Raw genomic sequence first — 19,467 nt, forward strand, 5'->3', positions numbered from 1 at the left:
CGCTAGATGGCGCTGCACTTTTGAGTCACTTTCTGCTAGCGGAAGCTGCGTCATAAATTTGCGCTAGATGGCACTGCACTTAAGTCATTTATTTCCGCTAGATGGCGAGGGTCGTCTGTACAGTGATGGTACCTACCTCAGATGGTTGCGACAAGGCTCTTTTGACGTGTGGTCAAAACCGGAACCTTAGAGTATTACCCATTACCTTTGAAAACTAACGCCGCCATCTTGTGAAGTGTCAATAATCAATCCCTGTCAATCAATATGTGGTGTTTCTAAGAAAAATCTGAAATTCACTGTTTTTTTTTAACATTATAGCATCATTAGAGCCACACCATATACATACCTACATAACATCATATTATATCCTAGATACAGCATGAATGTGTCAAAATCTTATAGCTATATTTAGCACTAGGTAAATAGTTATAGTATTCGAGCAGGTAAACATGATGAGGTAATTGCAAGTCCATGAACTGTATAGTTAAATGGTTTTTATTATTTTTCTCGGTTTGGAAACAGGAACGGAGTAGATAATGCATACCACTTGATTTTCGACATTCGCATTTTTAATATATTCCGTAAAATTGAGCAGATTTTATTTGCTGGCAGCCTTTGTTACAACTACGCCGCCCTGTCAATGTCAATGTCATTCAAGTGCCAAAAGAGCCTTGTGCTTGTCACTTGTCAGTTGTCATAAATCAAATAATATTCAAGGTGGAAGTCGGAAGACATCCTGAAAATTTAATCAATTAGGTTTATTATTTTGGTAACTAATTATTGGAATTTATCGGGCATATATAGTATAAAAGAATCCTGAATTTATTAAATAAACCATTGTATTGCAATAACAATGAGTTTAGTTGCGAATACCGGGTGAGTTTGCGACGAAATTCAAAAATTTCGGGTCCGTGTTCCACTTTCAGACTTTCACATTACTGTAATTTTCTCGTCCTGTTAGGAAGTTGGCGGGTCGTACGCTGTTTATAACGGGGGCTTCGCGTGGTATTGGGAAGGCTATAGCCTTAAAAGCGGCTAAGGATGGAGCTAATGTTGTCGTGGCCGCAAAAACCGCTGAACCACATCCAAAACTCCCGGGCACTATCTACACGGCCGCAGAAGAAAGTAAGTTCAAAAAGAACATTATAAAAATATTCCTTCGTCAATAAATTACAAAGAAAGTTTGTTTTAAGTACTAAAGCAATACTAATTGGACTTCGAACTCGCGTCGAAAGTCCAATGACCTTTGATCTCGACGATTGTGTTTACATAAAAATAAGATCTTTAATGAATAAAAAGCAATTGTTCAGTAAATAAGTAGTTGACATATTTTTTGAATGAAAAAGTAATTTGTACTTTGTAGGCCTATTATTTATAGGCTTTTATTCTTTTGTTTTACCTATATGACAAACTAAGATAATATTAAGTAGGTATTTTATTTGTTATTTCATTGTTAATAGTTGAAGCCCTTGGTGGAAAAGCCTTGCCATGCATAGTAGATGTAAGAGATGAGAAACAAGTCCAAAAAGCCATTGATGAGGCTGTTAAGAAGGTATGTATACACTGAAATAAACTGCACCTACTGTACTGTAATACATTACCTACATACATTCACTTAAGTATTAGGTAATCTAAAATCTAAATATATAAAACGAAAAGGTGACTGACTGACTGATCTATCAACGCACAGCGCAAACTACTGAATGGATCATGCTGAAATTTGGCATGTAGACAGCTATATGACATAGGCATCCGCTAAGAAGAGATTTTTGAAAATTCAACCACTAAGGGAGTAAAATAGCGGGTTGAAATTTATGTAGTCCACGCGGACGAAGTCTTGAGCTTAAGCTAGACATATATGTTGTGTTTTGCTTAACTGGTAAATCTACCTTTCCACAGTTCAATGGTATTGATATTCTGGTGAACAATGCCTCGGCCATCTCTCTAACTGGAACGGCCCACACTGACATGAAGCGATATGACCTCATGCACAACATCAATACTAGGGGAACATTTTTAGCGTAAGTTACTGTACTGTAAGTTTTTGGCGTAAGTTGGTGGCGGTCGGAACAGCTTCTTACCCTGTAGCAAGTGCAAGTTTGTGCATGGAGTACTGCAGCCATTTATGGGATGGCACTGACAAGTATCAGCTTGATGCATTGGATTTGGTGGGACATCGCGCTAGAAGACTCATTGGTGACGAAGCGCTGGTCAATTCTAAACTTCAAATTTTGGAACATGTGCCCAAAGTTGCCAGTCTATCGGTATTCTAATAATAAATAAATAATCCATATCCATTATCAGTGTCTACGCAGCATTGTACTGGAACGCTAAATCGCTTTGCGGCACAGCTTTACCATTAGGCTGGTAACTAGCCGCGGCCCTAGCCTCCCACCAGATTTTTATTTTTTATTGTGTCGGGTCTGAATTGGGAAGCTTCCGGCATGGCTAGTTACTAAAACTCTGCTGCCAAAATATGATTTTGCGTTCATTGCAGAAAGCAATATTTTTAGTACATGAATGTGTATGAAATTCTTTGCAGCTCTAAACTGTGTCTGCCGTTGCTTCAGAGCAGTGATCATGCACATATCCTTAATCTATCACCACCACTCAACATGAATCCTTATTGGTAAGTTTACAATTATTTATTACTAGCTGATGACCGCGACTTCGTCCGCGTGGATTTACGTTTTTCAAAATCCTGCGGGAACTCTTTTATTTTCCGGGATAAAAAGTAGCCTATGTGTTAATCCAGGGTATAATCTATCTCCATTCCAAATTTTAACCAAATCCGTCCAGTAGTTTTTGCGTGAAGGAGTAACAAACATACACACACGCACACACACACACACACACGGGATCCATTCAACCCATGTTGACCCACTTCTTAAAAGCATATTATACAATCGAAGATTATGTACATAATAAAAAAGCATGGATTTGACTCGCTCCAACAATGCGCGGGGCTGCAATTTGGACAGTATGGCATAATATTATTGGAAATTGAACACCTGAAAAGAGCAACGCCCGAGTTTCTTGCTGGTTCTTCTCGGTAGAAACGGCATTCTGAACCAAGGGTAAATTATTTTGACGATTCAAAAACACATATATTATACAAAAATATATTCTATTCTATTTAAGTACTCAAAGAAGTTAATTTGTATAATGTTTTACTACAGAATGTTTTCTTGTAGGTTTTCGATCCATGTCGCATACACAATGGCAAAATACGGCATGTCGATGTGTGTTCTTGGTATGAGCGAGGAGTTCAAGCCATACAATATTGGCGTCAACGCTTTGTGGCCTAAGACTGGTAGGTTTTGTTTTATTAGTATTTTTTTACAAATATGACTACAGTACGCGGTCGAAAATAATGTACATCGACCTTTAGAAGGAGAGAGCAGATTTGTAGAGCGTTGTCCCTGTCGTTGAAATCGACAAAACGCCATATAGATATGAGTGACAGAGACAACGCTCTACAAAGTCAAAGATAGTCAAAGGCGAAATGTGATTCTAAAGGCCGATGTACATTACTTTCTGCCGCGTACTGTATTTGATTACAGTAGCCGGCAGGAAATATTGTACATCAACCTTTAGAAAGAGAGTTTGGCTTTGTAGAGCGTAGTCTCTGTCACTCATACCTATGTGACGTTATGTCGGTGTTGACGACAGATTTTGGTGTGTGCCAGATTTAAATTGTCATTAAAAGTATCATTCAGTTTTATAAAAAAGTTTTATATTCAGTGCATTTAAAAATGTGTAGGTTTCTAACCCACTAATTCAGCCTTAAGGTGCCGTAGTTATTTAAGTTTCCTTAACATTTTCATTGAAATTAGAATGTGCAAAAGAGAAGGAAATTTAGCTGTACCATAGCGCCTTAATATGTTAAGGAATAAGGACATTCTAACAATTATTTATTAAAAACAAAATTATATAAACTAGGTATAATGTAGATATATATAGATTTAATATATTATCTAACTTATAATGAATTTACAGCAATCGCAACAGCCGCTATCGAGATGCTTACTGGGGACACGTCTACGAGCAGGAAACCTGACATTGTCTCTGACGCCGCATATGTTATGCTTTGCAAGTAAGATCATCATCATCATCAACTGCTAGACGTCCACTGCTGGACATAGGTCTCTTGTAGGGACTTCCACGCCACGGTCTTGCGCAAAATGTCAAAAAATACCTGAGTATGGAACCCTCGGTGCGCGAGTCTGACTCGCACTTTTTTTTGAACCAATTTTTTGGATGCAACATCCACCATATTGATTGCTAATATTACAAAATGTCATAATGCTACCACTAACGTAGTCAATTACATCAATTGCTATTATAGAAATACTAGCTGATGACCGCGACTTCGTCCGCGTGAAATTAGGTTTATCAAAAATCTTCGATTTTCCGGGATAAAAAGCCTATGTCACTCTCCAGGTCTTTATCTATACCCATGCAAAAAATCACGTCAATCCGTTGCACCGTTGCGCCGTGATTGAAAAACAAACCAACGAACCAACAAACGAAACACTTATAATAAGGGTACTGATAATAATGATCCCCCACTAAGTTTCATGACATATTTTTTTTGTGCTCACAGGTATGTATCTAATACAAAAACAATCTTATTTTCAAAAAGATAAAGATTGAAACTAAGTAATTGCTTTAAAATTTAACAATATCTTGCGAGCTCTCAAACCCATTATGTGGGTGTGTAGCTCAAAGCCATGTTGAACCAAGATTTCATGGTTTCTATAATACCAGAATCTTGTAAAGGGTTAGGTTAATCACTAGGCCACTTGGTCATTATCATCTCGCTAACCTCAGCACCAGGTATAAAGACCTCTTCTGCATTTTCGGGCATAAATGTTGGGTATTGTACATCTTCGGGTTTCGTAATAAAAAATCTCTGAACAGCATTGCCGTGCACAGATTTAGTAGTTACAGCAGCTGCGAAGAACGCCAATAAAAAACATTGTAACATTTTATCGTTATCTTTACCAGAGACCCAAAGAAGTACACGGGCAAATTCGAAATTGACGAGGATGTGCTGAAAGCAGCTGGCATTAAGGACTTAACTCCATATGCTTGTGATCCAAGTAAGAAAACATTTTATCTCAAAAATCCGTTTTCTGTATTTAATATACTGTTGTTGATTCATGTTTGAATATAAATATGTTTGACCATAGCAATATGAAAATTCAAATAGGGTATTTGACTTTAACATAATGTCTTGTTCGAACTTAATCTGTTTTGGTTTTGCTGCAATTAAATTTGAACTCTATTTCTCAGTAGTTACTTTTTCATAGCCTTCACGGCTTCTTCGAAGCCGCAAAGTGCCGCGCGGAGGCAGCTCGGCTGCAGCGCTGCAACCACGCTGCCTCTAGGCGGCACTTTGCGGCAAATTTGAAGGCGCACTAAACTCGTATAATTTCGGCCGATGACCTGATGCGCGGTCACAGCGCTGCTGTAGCGCTGCAGTCGCGCGTTTATTTATATGGATCTACAAAGCGGCGCGGCCGCAGCGCTGCAGCCGCGCTGCACTTTACGCCAACGAAGGCGCCCTTAAAATTAACATGTCGGTCGTGCGACCCTGCAGTTTTTACCAATCCCAAAATCGCCCAATCTGCCTGAAGAAGTTTATACTTCAAAAAGTTGGTCAAATACACCATATTGATACCGTAGAGAACGTGGATAATCTACTTTTGGACGGATTCTTGGACGACCCGGCGTCGTTGGCGCAGCACAAGGCCACCGTGTCGTCCGCGGCGGTCCGACGCTACCACACGTCGGCCGCACGATACGCGGAAAAGGTTTGTATTTTGTAGAAAACGTGGCTAATATCTCTTTTTTGCCTTATAGTGCTTGGTCAGACCCCGTTCACACGGTATTAACATCGCACGTTTTTTTACGAGATAAATCCTAGTTACACTGAGTATAAAACATTTTTCACATAGTTTAAACTGTGTACGTTTTTTATAAATCATAAATGTTATTGCCTTTAAGTTGCTGAGTGCTCACATAAATTATATAAGGAATATAATTATCTTTTTTATCGCTGAAAAATCCTTTTACGTATCCCCGGGAAACAACGGGAAGCGACACAGTTGACCACGTTTCTTTCGGGGGTCTGTGGGACTCACTGTCCGACCAAAATACCCACTAAAACCAGCGGATCCGTCTAACCTTAAGGCGCGGTAAACTTCAAATATCCTTGAGCAAAGCCAAGGCAGCTTAACCAGCCGTTCCGCCTTGGCTTCGCTGGAATGGAATTTTCGAAAATCGGTTCTTTATTTCTTTCTTCTTTATTTTTGCCCGAAAGCCCATATTCCAATTTTCATAGATATAACTTGAAAATTGATAGACTTCCATACGAACTTTCACGCCCTTGGGGGTGCAATTTCCTAAAATCTTTTCTTAGTGAGCGCTTACGTCATAAAAGGAACCTACTGTCAAAATTTTAAATTTCAGCGGCTTATGCTGTGCGGTGAAAGATGGTATGCGCTACTACGTATTCTGTAACATATATCCTTCAAAAACGTGCGGTGCAAAATTCAAATGCCGTGTGAACGGGGTCTCATTGGTAATTTTGTAGGACTAATAAATTTTGCTTTAGGAAAAGCATTCTTGTAGCGATTCTTCTTAAAATTTAAGGAGTTAAATAGCGAGCTAAAAAGGGTTGGTGTACTTTCTTTTAAAAGTCGTAATAATATGCCACATAAATTCTTTCAGCTTTTTTACTCTCATATTCTATTTTGTATTTCATGGTCAATTTTTAATTGATTTTGTGGATATTAGTGGTCATAGATTGATTCTTTGGCGATTTATTTTCTCAGATTTAATTCATTCTAATATGCTATAGTTACTGAACGAAGCTACTTTATTTTCCTATGTTCTTGAGATTTATTTAATTAGAAAATAATGTAAACCCGATTTACGAATGTACACACAGGCAAAAAGCATGATCACTTTGTCGGTGACAAAAAGTTGCTGATTTGACTAGTTGTCAAATGCCGTATTGGTGAATGAATTCTTGTCAAAATTTTTGGAAAGTAACATTTTTATGAACATTACCTTGGTCTTTGTCCGCAGGTAATGCGAAAAATCTGTTAATTGACTTCTTTTTGGAAGTGCCCGAGGAATATAAGGAAGCCGAGAAAAAGGTGTGACCATACGTGGATTATTATACATATCTATTTAAATTTAATCTATGACCACTAATTTTGATGCTTTTTAGTTTATACCTATAAGTATACTGCTACATTTGTATATATTTTCTTTTTCGTTTGATTCGTTCACTTAATTAATTTTACTTATAGATCATAGGTAGTTGAAGAAAATCCCTTTGTCATAGATTTTGTATATTAAATATTACCTAAGTGTATTACGACAAATGAAAATTATTACTGCAGATCTTAATAAATCCTTACTAATATTATAAACGTTGAGAGATAACTTGCAACCCGGAGATGGCAAAGTCAAAGAGTTTCCATGAGATTTTTAAAAACCAATCCACACGGACGAAATCGCGAGCATCATCTAGTCTATAGATATAAAAAGAAAAGGTAACTGACTGACTGATCTATCAACGCACAGCTCAAATTATACTGGACGGATCGGGCTGAAATTTGGCATGCAGATAGCTATTATGACGTAGGCATCCGCTAATAAAGTATTTTTCCAAATTCAACCCCTAAAGGGGTAAAATAGGGGTCTGAAATTTGTGTAGTCCACGCGGACAAAGTCGCGGGAATAAGCTAGTCCCAAATAAGATATTTGATGTCATCACCAGATGTCTATTTTTTATCTGTAGATATTTATATTCTTTATTTATTTGCAGAGCGAGTCCGGTGGACAGATACCACAATTATTTGGCCTCATCGGCAAAACTATAACACCTGAGCTCGTTAAGAAGACACAGGCTGTCTTCCAGTTTAACGTAAAAGGTAAAGTATTATAAAAACCAGCCAACGGCTGCGTACTACAGCCGTATTTTTTCGACATTTTGCACGATAATTCAAAAACTATGATACAGAAAAATAAATAAAAATCTGTTTTAGAATGCACAAGTGAAGACCTTTCATATGATACCCTACTTGATATAGTTATTTTACTTAGAAAATTGAAAATACTAATTATTAGTTCATGACCACAATTTAATTTTTTTTGTGTGATGTAACCACAAATTCACGGTTTACAGATTTTTCCCCGAATGTCTGCTAAAAGACCTACCTACCTGCCAAATTTCATGATTCTAGATCAACGGGAAGTACCCTGTAGGTTTCTTGACAGACCGACAGACAGACAGACAGACAGACAGACAACAAAGTGATCCTACAAGGGTTCCGTTTTTCCTTTTGAGGTACGGAACCCTAAAAACCGGTCAAATGTGAGTAGGACTCGCACACGAAGGGTTCCGTACCATCATACAAGATATTGTACTATTTTTTTTAAGTTACATGCCACTTTGAATTTTTTATTACTTGTTGTTATAATGGCAAAAAAAATTCACACTGAAAATTTAAACTCTATCTATTACGGTTCATGAGATACCTGACGGACAGACAGATGGACGAACAGCGGAGGCTTAGTATGGTTTCAGAGGCACCCTTCAGGTGTGAAACCCTTCTTGCTGGTACTTCTATGTAGGCATTCCGAACCTGTGGTAGATACATTTGACGATTCAAAAGTACTTGTAAAAGTTTAATTGAATTGAAAATATTTCTATTTCAATTGATGGTCTGTTTTTAATATAATGTTCAGGTAAGGAAGAGGGCGTCTGGCACCTGGACCTGAAGAATGGCGACGGCACGTGTGGACAGGGCGAGCCGAAGAACCCCGCCGATGCCGTGCTCACTATGGACAGCAACAACTTCGCCGATATGTTTGCCGGTAACACTTCTGTTTAGAAATAGTTATTTGTGTTACAAGGAGCCAAAGTGATAGTTTGTGCCTCGAAGGCGCTATTTTGAATGAATTCAGAGCGTAGCGAGGAATTCAAAATACGCCGCCCCGGACCAAAAAATTTGAACACTATTTTTCATCGCTATCTATGAGAAAAAACAAAATGCATACTAACGCACGAACGCAAACCAATCAAAAGAGAGAAAGTTCAAACTCCCATGAGAACAAAATGGAGTTTTGAATTCTTGTAGAACAGATAAAAAAGTGAAAGCTTTAAAATTAATTATATAATTTTATAAACTAAAATTAACATTTTTCGATTGCTTATTCATAATACTATCTTGTTTATAAATTTTCGATTTTTTCTCGCTTGGTGTAAAATACCATATTGATTGATATCTTCTTTTTGAAATCTGCATGTTTTCCCGCAGGTAAATTGAAGCCAGCCACCGCGTTCATGATGGGAAAACTGAAGATCAAAGGCGACATGCAGAAGGCCATGAAGTTGGAGAAAATGATGAAGTCCCTCAAAGCGAAAGCGTAAATGCTTTATAAATTATAGTATTTATTGTGTATTATATTGTTCATGAATCGGTGGTAAACGAAACTTAAACAAAATTTTAAAGACTTGCTGAAAAACTTGGTGGTAGTAGAAAGCATGAATAAGATGTTAAAATGATCGACAAGTTAAAATGACTGAGGCTGTATAGTGTGTTCCAATTTACAAGCATCTGCTTATATTTAGATGGTTCTGGGAAAAAGAATAGCTCCAAATAAAACAGGTTTTATTCCAGCCCAAAATTTTTACATGTGAACATTTTATATAATCATCATCATCATCATCTCATATCATCACTTGTAGTCCGTAGAAAATGAATCCTCACGCGCCATTTTAACTCTATGGGTCAACTGTTATGTGACATGACAAGAGTACAGTTCTCCTTTAATATAAGGACTAAAACGTACTTCTGACATAAAAGTTAAAATGGCGCGTGAGGAGTTAAATTTTACGCGTTGTACCTTATTTCAAAATGTACAATGACTAATCGCTATTCGCTAATCGAAAATCTCTAGCCGTTTGGCTGCAATGATAAATTAATTATAAACTCAAAAAAGCATAATTTTTGTTACCAGCTGTAAATTATTATTTTATTATGGCCAAACTCTAAAAAGGTCTAAAAAACTAAGTAGGTATATAAAATTATGTTGTGCTCGGCTCGATATTATATGAGACTTTGGAAATACCATGTTTTTTAGCTGACTAAAGTTGAGTTTAAAGGTTGGCTTTTATGTATGGAAGTTAAGACACCCACGATTCATACTGTCTTATTATTTATGAAAATACAAAAATAGCCTGAAATATCTCCAACAATATTATTAGGTACCTATGTAATTATTGTAAATAGTTATACAAAACTTACATAAGGAATGATATAACCTTATCTACCTACATGTTAAGTATGTTATAGATATCCTATTTTTATATCCCAGAAATCAATTCACTGATAATGAAATAAGTATTTTTTATAAGTATTCAGAGTATTGTATTGAAAATAATAAACAGTATATAAAATTAATATAAACTACTTAATTTGCATTTTATTTAAGTATTACCTAAATACCTACCACCTTCGTCAGCCGGTAAGGGTTTAAAGTTGAAACTTAAAAGCTGAAATATTAATGTAAAAGCTAAAAAAAATTGCCACTTAATTGTTTTATGACTTTCATAAGTAACTAGATTACCTGTATGTTCAATTCCTAATAAAACCTGGTTTGATGCAAAAATAATATGTTCTTCATAGCAAGGCTACAGCATATTGTGTAAATTGTAATCATTAATGCAATAAGCAGTAAAAATTGAAGAAAAACATGATTCATTTCATATGCAAAAAAATAACAAAAAACTACTTCAAAAATTAATTAAGTACCTACATTTTACCTAGGTAAGTTTTTTAAAACTGGCTATTTTAATTATTATATAATTGTAGATTTCCTTTCTTTCTACTTTCCATTTACATACGCAGAAAAGCTTTCGATTATAGGTACTATGTAAATTAAGTGTTGTGTACACCAATGTGACCAAAGTCAGTGATCGATTATTCACTTGTTCAAAGCGGTGTATGACGATAAGTAGGTACCTACAACAGCAAAACTACTGCAATAAATTATACACTATTACAGCTATATACGAAAGCTAGTCAAGAAAACGTTCCACTTTAGTAAAATTGTAATAATAAACAGCTATTTCAAATTACATCAGCACGATAACCTTTCTTATCACGATTTCAGCACATTTGAGTCTCCCGCCAACAAGGGCGACCTTTAACTCGATTCAGATTTTCACTGACACTGACACTAGTCACTTGTCAACTTATTACGGCGTTCGGACTTATTTACGAAAAAATTATAACAAAATTACAATGTTTTCGATTGATGCACCGCCGGAGTTACAAAATACTGAATTTTGTAACTATAGATCACCGTTGAGCACTCGATATGCGTCCAAAGAAATGCAATACAACTTTAGTGACCAAAAAAAATTCTCTACGTGGAGGAAAATGTGGATTTACTTAGCAAAAGCAGAAAAGGTGAGTGAAAATTCTTGATTTTTGTAACCATAATCATAAAATCCCAGACAATTTATACGAGAAATTATAACTATTTTTGTTGTTTTAGGTTATGTTTAGAAAAGATCGGATATTCGTACCATTTATTATAATTTCTGTCATCCAGTTTTCTTATAATGACCAAGGGGCATATTGTTTTGGGATAAGATAAAAGTCCCGCTAATCAGTATAAAGCCAGAAGAAGAACAAAAAAAAAAGTCCAGCAAAAAGCTATTGCGCTGGAACCATGTCTCATAAACATCGAAATGACGTCATTTTGACGTCAGCCTAAATAAAAATATACCATCAACTCGAAACTTCAGTCAAGTGCTGACGTCACTAAAATCACAGAGTAAGGTAAAGCCATTATATAATGGAACTAAAATGTCGGCCACGCCAATTAGCAATTTGCGGGACTTATAAATAGGTAGATGATAAAAATTAAAATTGCCTACTTAGGTAACTAGGTACCTACTTATCAAAATATGGTCACTAAATCGTATTAATTAGTAATAGTTCCAGTTAATACTAATTTATTAACTAGATGTTTATGATATCACAATTATTTTATGTAGTTAATTATGCTGCAAGGTCGTATCTTTAAAATTACAACCGAGCCGCAAATAATACCTGGGCCGCAGGCGAGGGTTTTAATAAAGAACCCGATGGTATTTATTTTCAATGCGCCCGTTTACAACGTTTTGCAATACAATATATTTATGAATAAAAACTAAAATAACTACTTGATTGTATTTCGTGTACTTATACACGATAAGGTATACAGTTCTTGAGGTGTTGTTGGGATTACACCACAGTTTCACAGTTCAATACACCAGATAGCGTTTGTTACATCATACGATGACGTAGGCAATTTTCTATTTAAAACAGGGCTCGCTGATTATATAGAAACTAAAAGGGTCTTATCATAATATCATCTAGCAAGTCAAAAATATAGCTTTTTATCTATGGTACTTTAAAACAGGTGGTGGTCTTGAAACAGCTTCTTACCTCACTAGATAGTACCTATGCTAATGAAAATTACAGCATGGCTTTGTAGACCAATAACTGTGCCATAATATTTTTATCGCCCATGTACCTAAGATAAAAAATCTCATCATCATCCATCATCATCATGATCAACCCATCGCCCTACTGAGCACGGGTCTCCTCTCAGAATGAGAAGGCTATCTAGTATCTACTAGGGTCTAGTAGATAGCCTTAGCCATAGCCTACTTTGGCCATGAAGCCAACTAAACTATCACGGCTTTATGGCCTAAATATTTTGGAAGTAATCCGTTTATATGCAACGGAAAAAAAACACATTATGTACATTGTGCAAATATATATTTATTTATTAAAACATACACTGAATGCATTATTATATTTTTATCTTACTCAATACAATCTTATGATGTTACTATCTTAACAAAAAACAACCGAGTCACAACACTTACATATTTTATAGTGTTTATATACATCCAGTATAATATGTTACGCGAATACCGCTAGTCGAATACATATTATAACTTATAAGGTAACATTAGCGCAGGGTTACATGTTAAGCAATTAAAAAATAAAACTAATAAGAGCAGTAGGTAGGTACACAGATTTCACCAAAACTAAAAAAATACGGCTAAAGCCGTATTTTTTTAGTTACTAGTCACGACATCAATACTTTTATCATCAAAAAATAACTAAAATAACTCTTTTAAAATTTTGTTTCCTATGGTTTTTTATTTTCAAATAGGTAATTAATTTTATTATTGTTACCTGTGCAATATTTTTACTATTAATAAACATAATAATTATGTATAAGTAGGCACTTAATTATCATAATAATACACTGCACTTAATTAATAAAGATATAAATAAGTAATACAACAAAATATTATTTAAATAATAATGAGATTTTTAACTCTACCACTAATACTAAAATTTAAAAGTTAAGAAAATAAGATCGTTACAAACATTCAACGAATAAAAAAACATTGTTAGTAAAATAATAATTGTTAAATGTTAAGTAATGATATTATGATTGTTATGAGTATACATAGTCTGTGTCAATCTTGATACAAGAGGTCGGTGTCATTAGTCTTAGTTAGAAAAAGTCATCTTGTGATTTGTGATTATTAAATTATAATATATTTTCTATACACTTGATGCAGGCTATTTTATTGTCATATTATTTATACTAAAGTATTATAAATTATACATGGTGTCAGAAGTGTCGTGGAAAAAACCATGCCGGACACAAAAGTTGAGAGACAGCACGAAGGACAAACAAATGTCACCGAAGTCACATCAAAAAGGCTCAATATAGTCGGAAACGTTAAGCCTATGAGCCTGGAGGGCAATTGTGCAGTTAATTGGAAGAAGTGGCAACAAGCATTTGGCATATTTTTAAAGGCAAGTGGCCTTTCCGAGGAATCTGATGCAAGAAAAGTCGCAGTATTTTTACATTTTATAGGCAGTGAATGCCTGGAAATATTCAACACTTTCAGTCTAGACATAGAAGAAATTACGTACAGTCAACTAATAAAGAAATTTGAAGAATATTTTGTGCCGAAAAGAAACATAACCTATGAATGCTACAAGTTTTTTACAACAAAACAAAATGTAGGTGAAAGTCTGGAAGACTTCTTAACACGTTTAATAAACAAAAGTAAGTCCTGCGAATTCGAGAGTTTACAAGAAAGAATGATAAAGGATATTTATATCACTAACATGCATGAAAATTATCAACATGTTCGGAAAAAACTTTTACTCGAAGAGGATTTGACCCTAGAACGGGCAAGGAATCTGTCAAAAACTATAGTGTCAGCAAAGTCTCATGCAGCCGAATTCAAGGAATCTACTAATGTGTTCTTCCAACGTCAGTCACTCAGTCAGTCTATGTCACAGTCAAGGGCAAGGTCGCAGTCAAGAACAATGGCTCAGTCAAGAAATAGATCACAGTCTCAAAATAGGAATAAATGTACTCGGTGTGGACAAGTTCATCGATTTAAATGTCCAGCGCGCAATGCAAGGTGCAAAAAGTGTTCATTTTTAGGTCATTATGCAGCATTTTGTAAGTCTAAACAAGTGAAATATGTACAACAAGAGGGTAATGATACATATGAAGGTAATGATTCAAACTGTTTATTTGTCGGACATTTAAATTCAAGTCTATCTACAAATGCAGATTGGAGTGTTAATTTTTTAATTAATAACATAAATGTACAGTGTATTTTAGATACAGGAAGTGATGCTAATGTCATGTCATATAATTTGTTTCAGTCGTTAAATGTCATTGAGAATTTGTCGCCTTGTCGTGCCAAAGTAACGTCTTATTGTGGAAATAGTATCCCAATATTAGGTCAACAAAAGCTTGAATGTACCTATTATATAAATAGTCAATCTCAGTCAAAAACAATTAATTTTATTATAGCAAATGTGTCGTCTCCAACTGTCATTGGTAAAAGTACATGTACAGAGTTAGGTCTTATTAAAAGAGTCTTTAATATAGCCAAGTCAGATGATTGTCAAAGTGTATGTCAGAATTATGAGTCAAACCCAGTCACAAGTCATTGTCAAAGTATATGTCAGAACTATGAGTCAAATCCAGTCACAAGTGATAGTCAAACTCTGTCCGAGTCTCATAATTGTCAAGTTAACAATAATAATTGTCAGTCACAGTCACATTATAAAAATAATTGTCATGTTCAGTCACATTTACAGTCATATTATATTAATAATAATAATGATTTACAGAGTCTTTTGTCTAAGTATAAATCTGTATTCGATGGATTGGGCTGTCTACCTGGTGAGTGTCACATTACTGTCAATAAAGATGTCCGTCCCAAAATTGATCCACCACGGAAAGTTCCATTCTCATTACATGATAGACTGAAGAAGGAATTGGACCATATGGAAAGTCTGGATGTCATCACCAAGGTTACCGAGCCAACGTCATGGGTGAGTTCACTTATTTTAGTCGAAAAGAAAAATGGTCAACTTAGAGTCTGTCTTGACCCAAGAAATTTGAACGAAGCGATATGTAGATCACATTATCCAATACCTACTATTGATATTGTGCGATCCAAGCTACATGGAGCATCATATTTTTCTACGCTGGATGCTAGCAGTGGATTTTGGGTTATCTGTCTTGATTTAGAAAGTTCAATGTTGTGTACATTCAACACCCCATTTGGCCGGTACAGGTTTAAGAGATTACCTTTTGGTATCAACTGTGCCCCTGAAATATTTCATAGAATTATGACAGAAACATTTGGTGTACTACCTGGAGTCATGGTGTATGCTGATGATATTTTAGTCTATGGCAAGGATCGTCAAGAACATGATGAAAATCTACAAAGAGTGTTTAAAAAAGCTCAAGAAGTCAACCTAAAGTTTAATAAAAGTAAGTGTAAATTTGGTCATACACAAGTCAAATATTTAGGACATATATTTTCAAAAAATGGAGTGTCCCCCGACCCAGATAAAGTCAGGGCTATCAAAGATATGCCGTCGCCTGTCTGTCTCAAGGATCTACAAAGATTTCTAGGAATTTTAAATTATCTGGGAGGATTTATTAAGAATTTGGCAGAGGAAACTGAACCTCTACGTCTGTTATTAAAAAAGTCAAGCGAATGGTCATGGAATGAGAGTCATGAAGCTACATTTACACGTCTAAAAAATATTATTTGTCAAGCGCCAGTCTTATCACACTATAATGTCAAAAAGTCAGTAGTCTTGTCAGTCGATTCAAGTCAGTCAGCAGTCGGTGCAGTCTTGCTTCAAGATAATCATCCAATTTGTTATGCTTCTAAAACATTAACGTCAAGTCAGAAAAACATGGCACAAATTGAAAAAGAACTATATGCCATTGTCTTTGGATGTAGTCGATTTCATCAATATCTATATGGTAAAATAGTCACAGTAGAAACAGATCATCGTCCATTAATTACTTTATTTAAAAAGCCTTTAGCTGAAGTCCCAACACGTCTGCAGAGGTTAATGCTGAGATTACAGTCCTACGACCTAAAGGTTAAATACAAACCTGGCACTAAAATGTATATTGCCGATTCTTTATCACGTGCAGCTTTACCTGAGTGTAGTGAAGATGAGTTGGATGAAGATGTCATGGTTCATGTCAATATGCTAGTAAAAAACTTACCTATTTCAGAAGAACGTCTTCAGTGGCTTGTCGAGGCTACGGAAAATGATGAATGTTTGCAGCTACTGAAAAAATACTATCAGAAAGGATGGCCTGATAGAAAGTCAGAAGTCAATAAACTAGTCCTACCCTATTGGAATTGTCGTCATGAAGTCCATGCTGTCGGTAATTTATTATTAAAAGGTAACAGTCTTATAATACCTACAAAATTAAGGTCAGAAATTTTGAAAATAATACACAGTGGTCATCAAGGCATCGAAAAATCAAAGAATTTTGCCAGAGGAGTTGTATATTGGCCTTTAATGTCACATGATATACAACAGTGTGTGGAAAATTGTGAAATATGTCTATCACACAGGAATGCTAATCCGCCTGAACCTCTTATGTCACATAAAATTTGTTCTTTTCCTTGGGAAAAAGTGGGCATGGATTATTTAAAATTCAAAAATCAAACTATACTTGTCGTTGAAGATTATTATTCAAATTATATTGAAATTGCTAACGTCAGTTCAACGGGAGCCAAAGCTCTGATAAATGCGCTGAAACCTATATTCAGTCGCCACGGAATTCCTGTATTTGCGAACACGGATAACGGTCCGCCTTATAATTCCCAGGAATTCAAACAGTTCTTAGAGTCATGGAATATAACTCATACCACATCTAGTCCATACCTGCCTCGTTCTAATGGATTAGTGGAGTCTGGAGTAAAAATTGTAAAACGCATACTTACTAAATGTGCAGAGTCAGGTGATGATCCATATCTTGCATTATTGCAATACAGAACTACACCTAGAAACAACCTACCGTCTCCATCTGAGTTACTGATGTCCCGTCGTCTCAGAACACTTATACCTACTGTTGTAAAACACCTTGAACCTAAAGTAATGAGTCATAGGATATATAAGAAAATAAAACAACAGAATAATTATAAACAAAAGTTTTATTATGATAAAAAGTCAAAAAAATTGCCTAGTGTCAACAAAGGAGATAAAATTATGTTTAAAAAGTCACCAGAGTCAAAATGGCAACCGGGAAAAATTGTCAAGGAATGTGATCAACCTAGATCATTTATAGTTGAAGCTCCAGATGGGTCTACATACAGAAGAAATCGCCAGCACTTGCTATCTTCGCATTCTTCAAGTCCAACTAAGGATACAATTCATGAAAACAAAGTAGAAAGTCCAGTCAGTAATAAACATGTCAGTCCAAAGAAGGAAATGAGAATGGAAGATTGTAAAGAAAGTAAAGATAAGGGAATAAAGACAACAATAAGTGGTAGACAGGTCAAACCCCCAGTTAGATTTCAAGATTGCTATGATTAAGGATAATTTGTGAAAGTAGATTTTAAGTTTTCAAACTATAGTTGTACCACTGTCAGTCTATAAGTTAAAATGTTATGTCAAATGTCAGTATGTAAATTTTTATAAAATTGTCACACATTGTGTTGGTCCTAATGTCTTCATAAGTTAAGTTAATGTTTTAAAAAACAAAACAAAATGAAAAAGGGAGATGTTATGAGTATACATAGTCTGTGTCAATCTTGATACAAGAGGTCGGTGTCATTAGTCTTAGTTAGAAAAAGTCATCTTGTGATTTGTGATTATTAAATTATAATATATTTTCTATACACTTGATGCAGGCTATTTTATTGTCATATTATTTATACTAAAGTATTATAAATTATACAATGATATTCAAAGGTTGGAGGATTATAGAAGTGAAAAGTAAAACTTAACTACCACTGGACGGATACTGATTACTGCTTTGGCCTTCCTCCTATACACAAAATTAAAAAATAATAATAAAAACTATACCTATTTACTCTACGTGCATGTTAGTTTTCGTGATTTTGCTGTTGATCTTTTAAGTTTAATAAGTACGTGTTAAAATTAACTCTCCTGTATTTGGCAGTTGGCACCCATAATATGAGTTAATAAATAATAATCGAACCTAATACTTATTGCTTGATTTTTTACAAATTTTACAATAATGTGAATAATGTATATTACCCAATATTATAGTTATTATGTTTAGTTAAGTGGAATACTGAAAGATAGATTTCTCAATTAGTTTTATTAATTTTATAAATGTTAATTACTCTATGTTAGCAGCGGTGGTTTTTCTCGTTCTTGGTTCGAAGATGTTTTAACAAAAAAGGTACATTGGTCTTATTTTCTGTATATCGTTCATAGATTTTGTTGTGCTCAAAATAAATACGAACATGGGTCGTACTAAATAATTAACACAACGTATATTTTTTATAAAAAGCATTATTTTCAAAGTGGGTCTAGATAGGTACCCAATTTTACAAACTGCTTACCCGAGCAGGCAACACTCAAACTTGGAAATGGAATGTTTTAGTATTTTATTACAAACTTAAACAATAAAACATGTTATACAAATTACATTATTTACTAATAAAACTTATACCATTCCTTTTCGAGTTCCCTTATTCTATGAAATAAACTTATTTTCTAAAAACTTAATTAAAAAGTTTCATTTCTAACTTGCACTGTCTCGGCCGAACGTAATGATTTTTATTCATAGAAACAGCTGCGTCTTTTGGACAACTTTTATTACGTAATTATAATATTACGTTTAAATAAAATATAAATTAATAGAAATTAAAAATATAATCCAAGCTACACTCCAGGACAACTTAAATAAAATATTATGTACAAAGTATCCGATTATTACGTATAATTACACCTTGAACCTAAGCTAATACTTTGGGAGTAAATAAAAATGATAAATGTAGGTACTTACAATACTTAATATTAATTAGAAATAAAATAC

General features: G+C 34.8%; 2 protein-coding genes and 1 long non-coding RNA gene across 4 annotated transcripts in view; all 3 read left to right on the forward strand.

Moving 5' to 3' along the window:
* The first annotated feature begins 710 nt into the window (after nt 1–710).
* Nucleotides 711–9,467, forward strand: Hsdl2 (Hydroxysteroid dehydrogenase like 2). Of its 2 annotated transcripts, none has more exons than XM_034975029.2 (12): nt 711–876; nt 962–1,125; nt 1,461–1,552; nt 1,900–2,021; nt 2,543–2,629; nt 3,195–3,313; nt 4,000–4,096; nt 5,011–5,105; nt 7,099–7,169; nt 7,847–7,952; nt 8,770–8,898; nt 9,342–9,467. In XM_034975029.2, exons 1-12 carry the CDS (start codon nt 854–856, stop codon nt 9,452–9,454), a joined length of 1,218 nt encoding a protein of 405 aa, XP_034830920.1. In that variant the 5' UTR covers nt 711–853; the 3' UTR covers nt 9,455–9,467. The 2 variants fall into 2 exon arrangements, with proteins under 2 accessions (XP_034830920.1, XP_034830919.1); XM_034975028.2 differs by lacking the exon at nt 7,099–7,169 and adding an exon at nt 5,692–5,819 and having other exon boundaries at nt 712–876.
* A 1,762-nt stretch (nt 9,468–11,229) lies between these two features.
* The window catches only part of Adsl (adenylosuccinate lyase), a 57,673-nt gene continuing 49,435 nt past the window's right edge, over nt 11,230–19,467 (forward strand). Inside the window, exon 1 of the mRNA XM_034975027.2 lies at nt 11,230–11,498. Coding sequence (XP_034830918.1) covers nt 11,331–11,498 — 168 coding nt within the window. The 5' untranslated portion in view covers nt 11,230–11,330. The remainder of the gene's footprint in view (nt 11,499–19,467) is intronic.
* LOC138403168 (uncharacterized) lies at nt 11,701–19,382 on the forward strand. Its single transcript, XR_011237466.1, has 2 exons — nt 11,701–13,560; nt 18,372–19,382. It is a non-coding gene; the product is annotated as an uncharacterized lncRNA (long non-coding RNA).

This window comes from Maniola hyperantus, chromosome 13 (genome assembly GCF_902806685.2).
Source record: "Maniola hyperantus chromosome 13, iAphHyp1.2, whole genome shotgun sequence".
NCBI lineage: Eukaryota > Metazoa > Arthropoda > Insecta > Lepidoptera > Nymphalidae > Maniola > Maniola hyperantus.

Excerpts from the sequence above, each read along its gene's own strand:
- Hsdl2 (XM_034975028.2), top strand. The coding sequence starts at position 854 with ATGAGTTTAGTTGCGAATACCGG. Across the intron at positions 4,097-5,010 it reads GCATATGTTATGCTTTGCAA|AGACCCAAAGAAGTACACGG; the intron begins GTAAGATCATCA and ends TATCTTTACCAG. Across the intron at positions 5,106-5,691 it reads TCCATATGCTTGTGATCCAA|AGAACGTGGATAATCTACTT; the intron begins GTAAGAAAACAT and ends TTGATACCGTAG.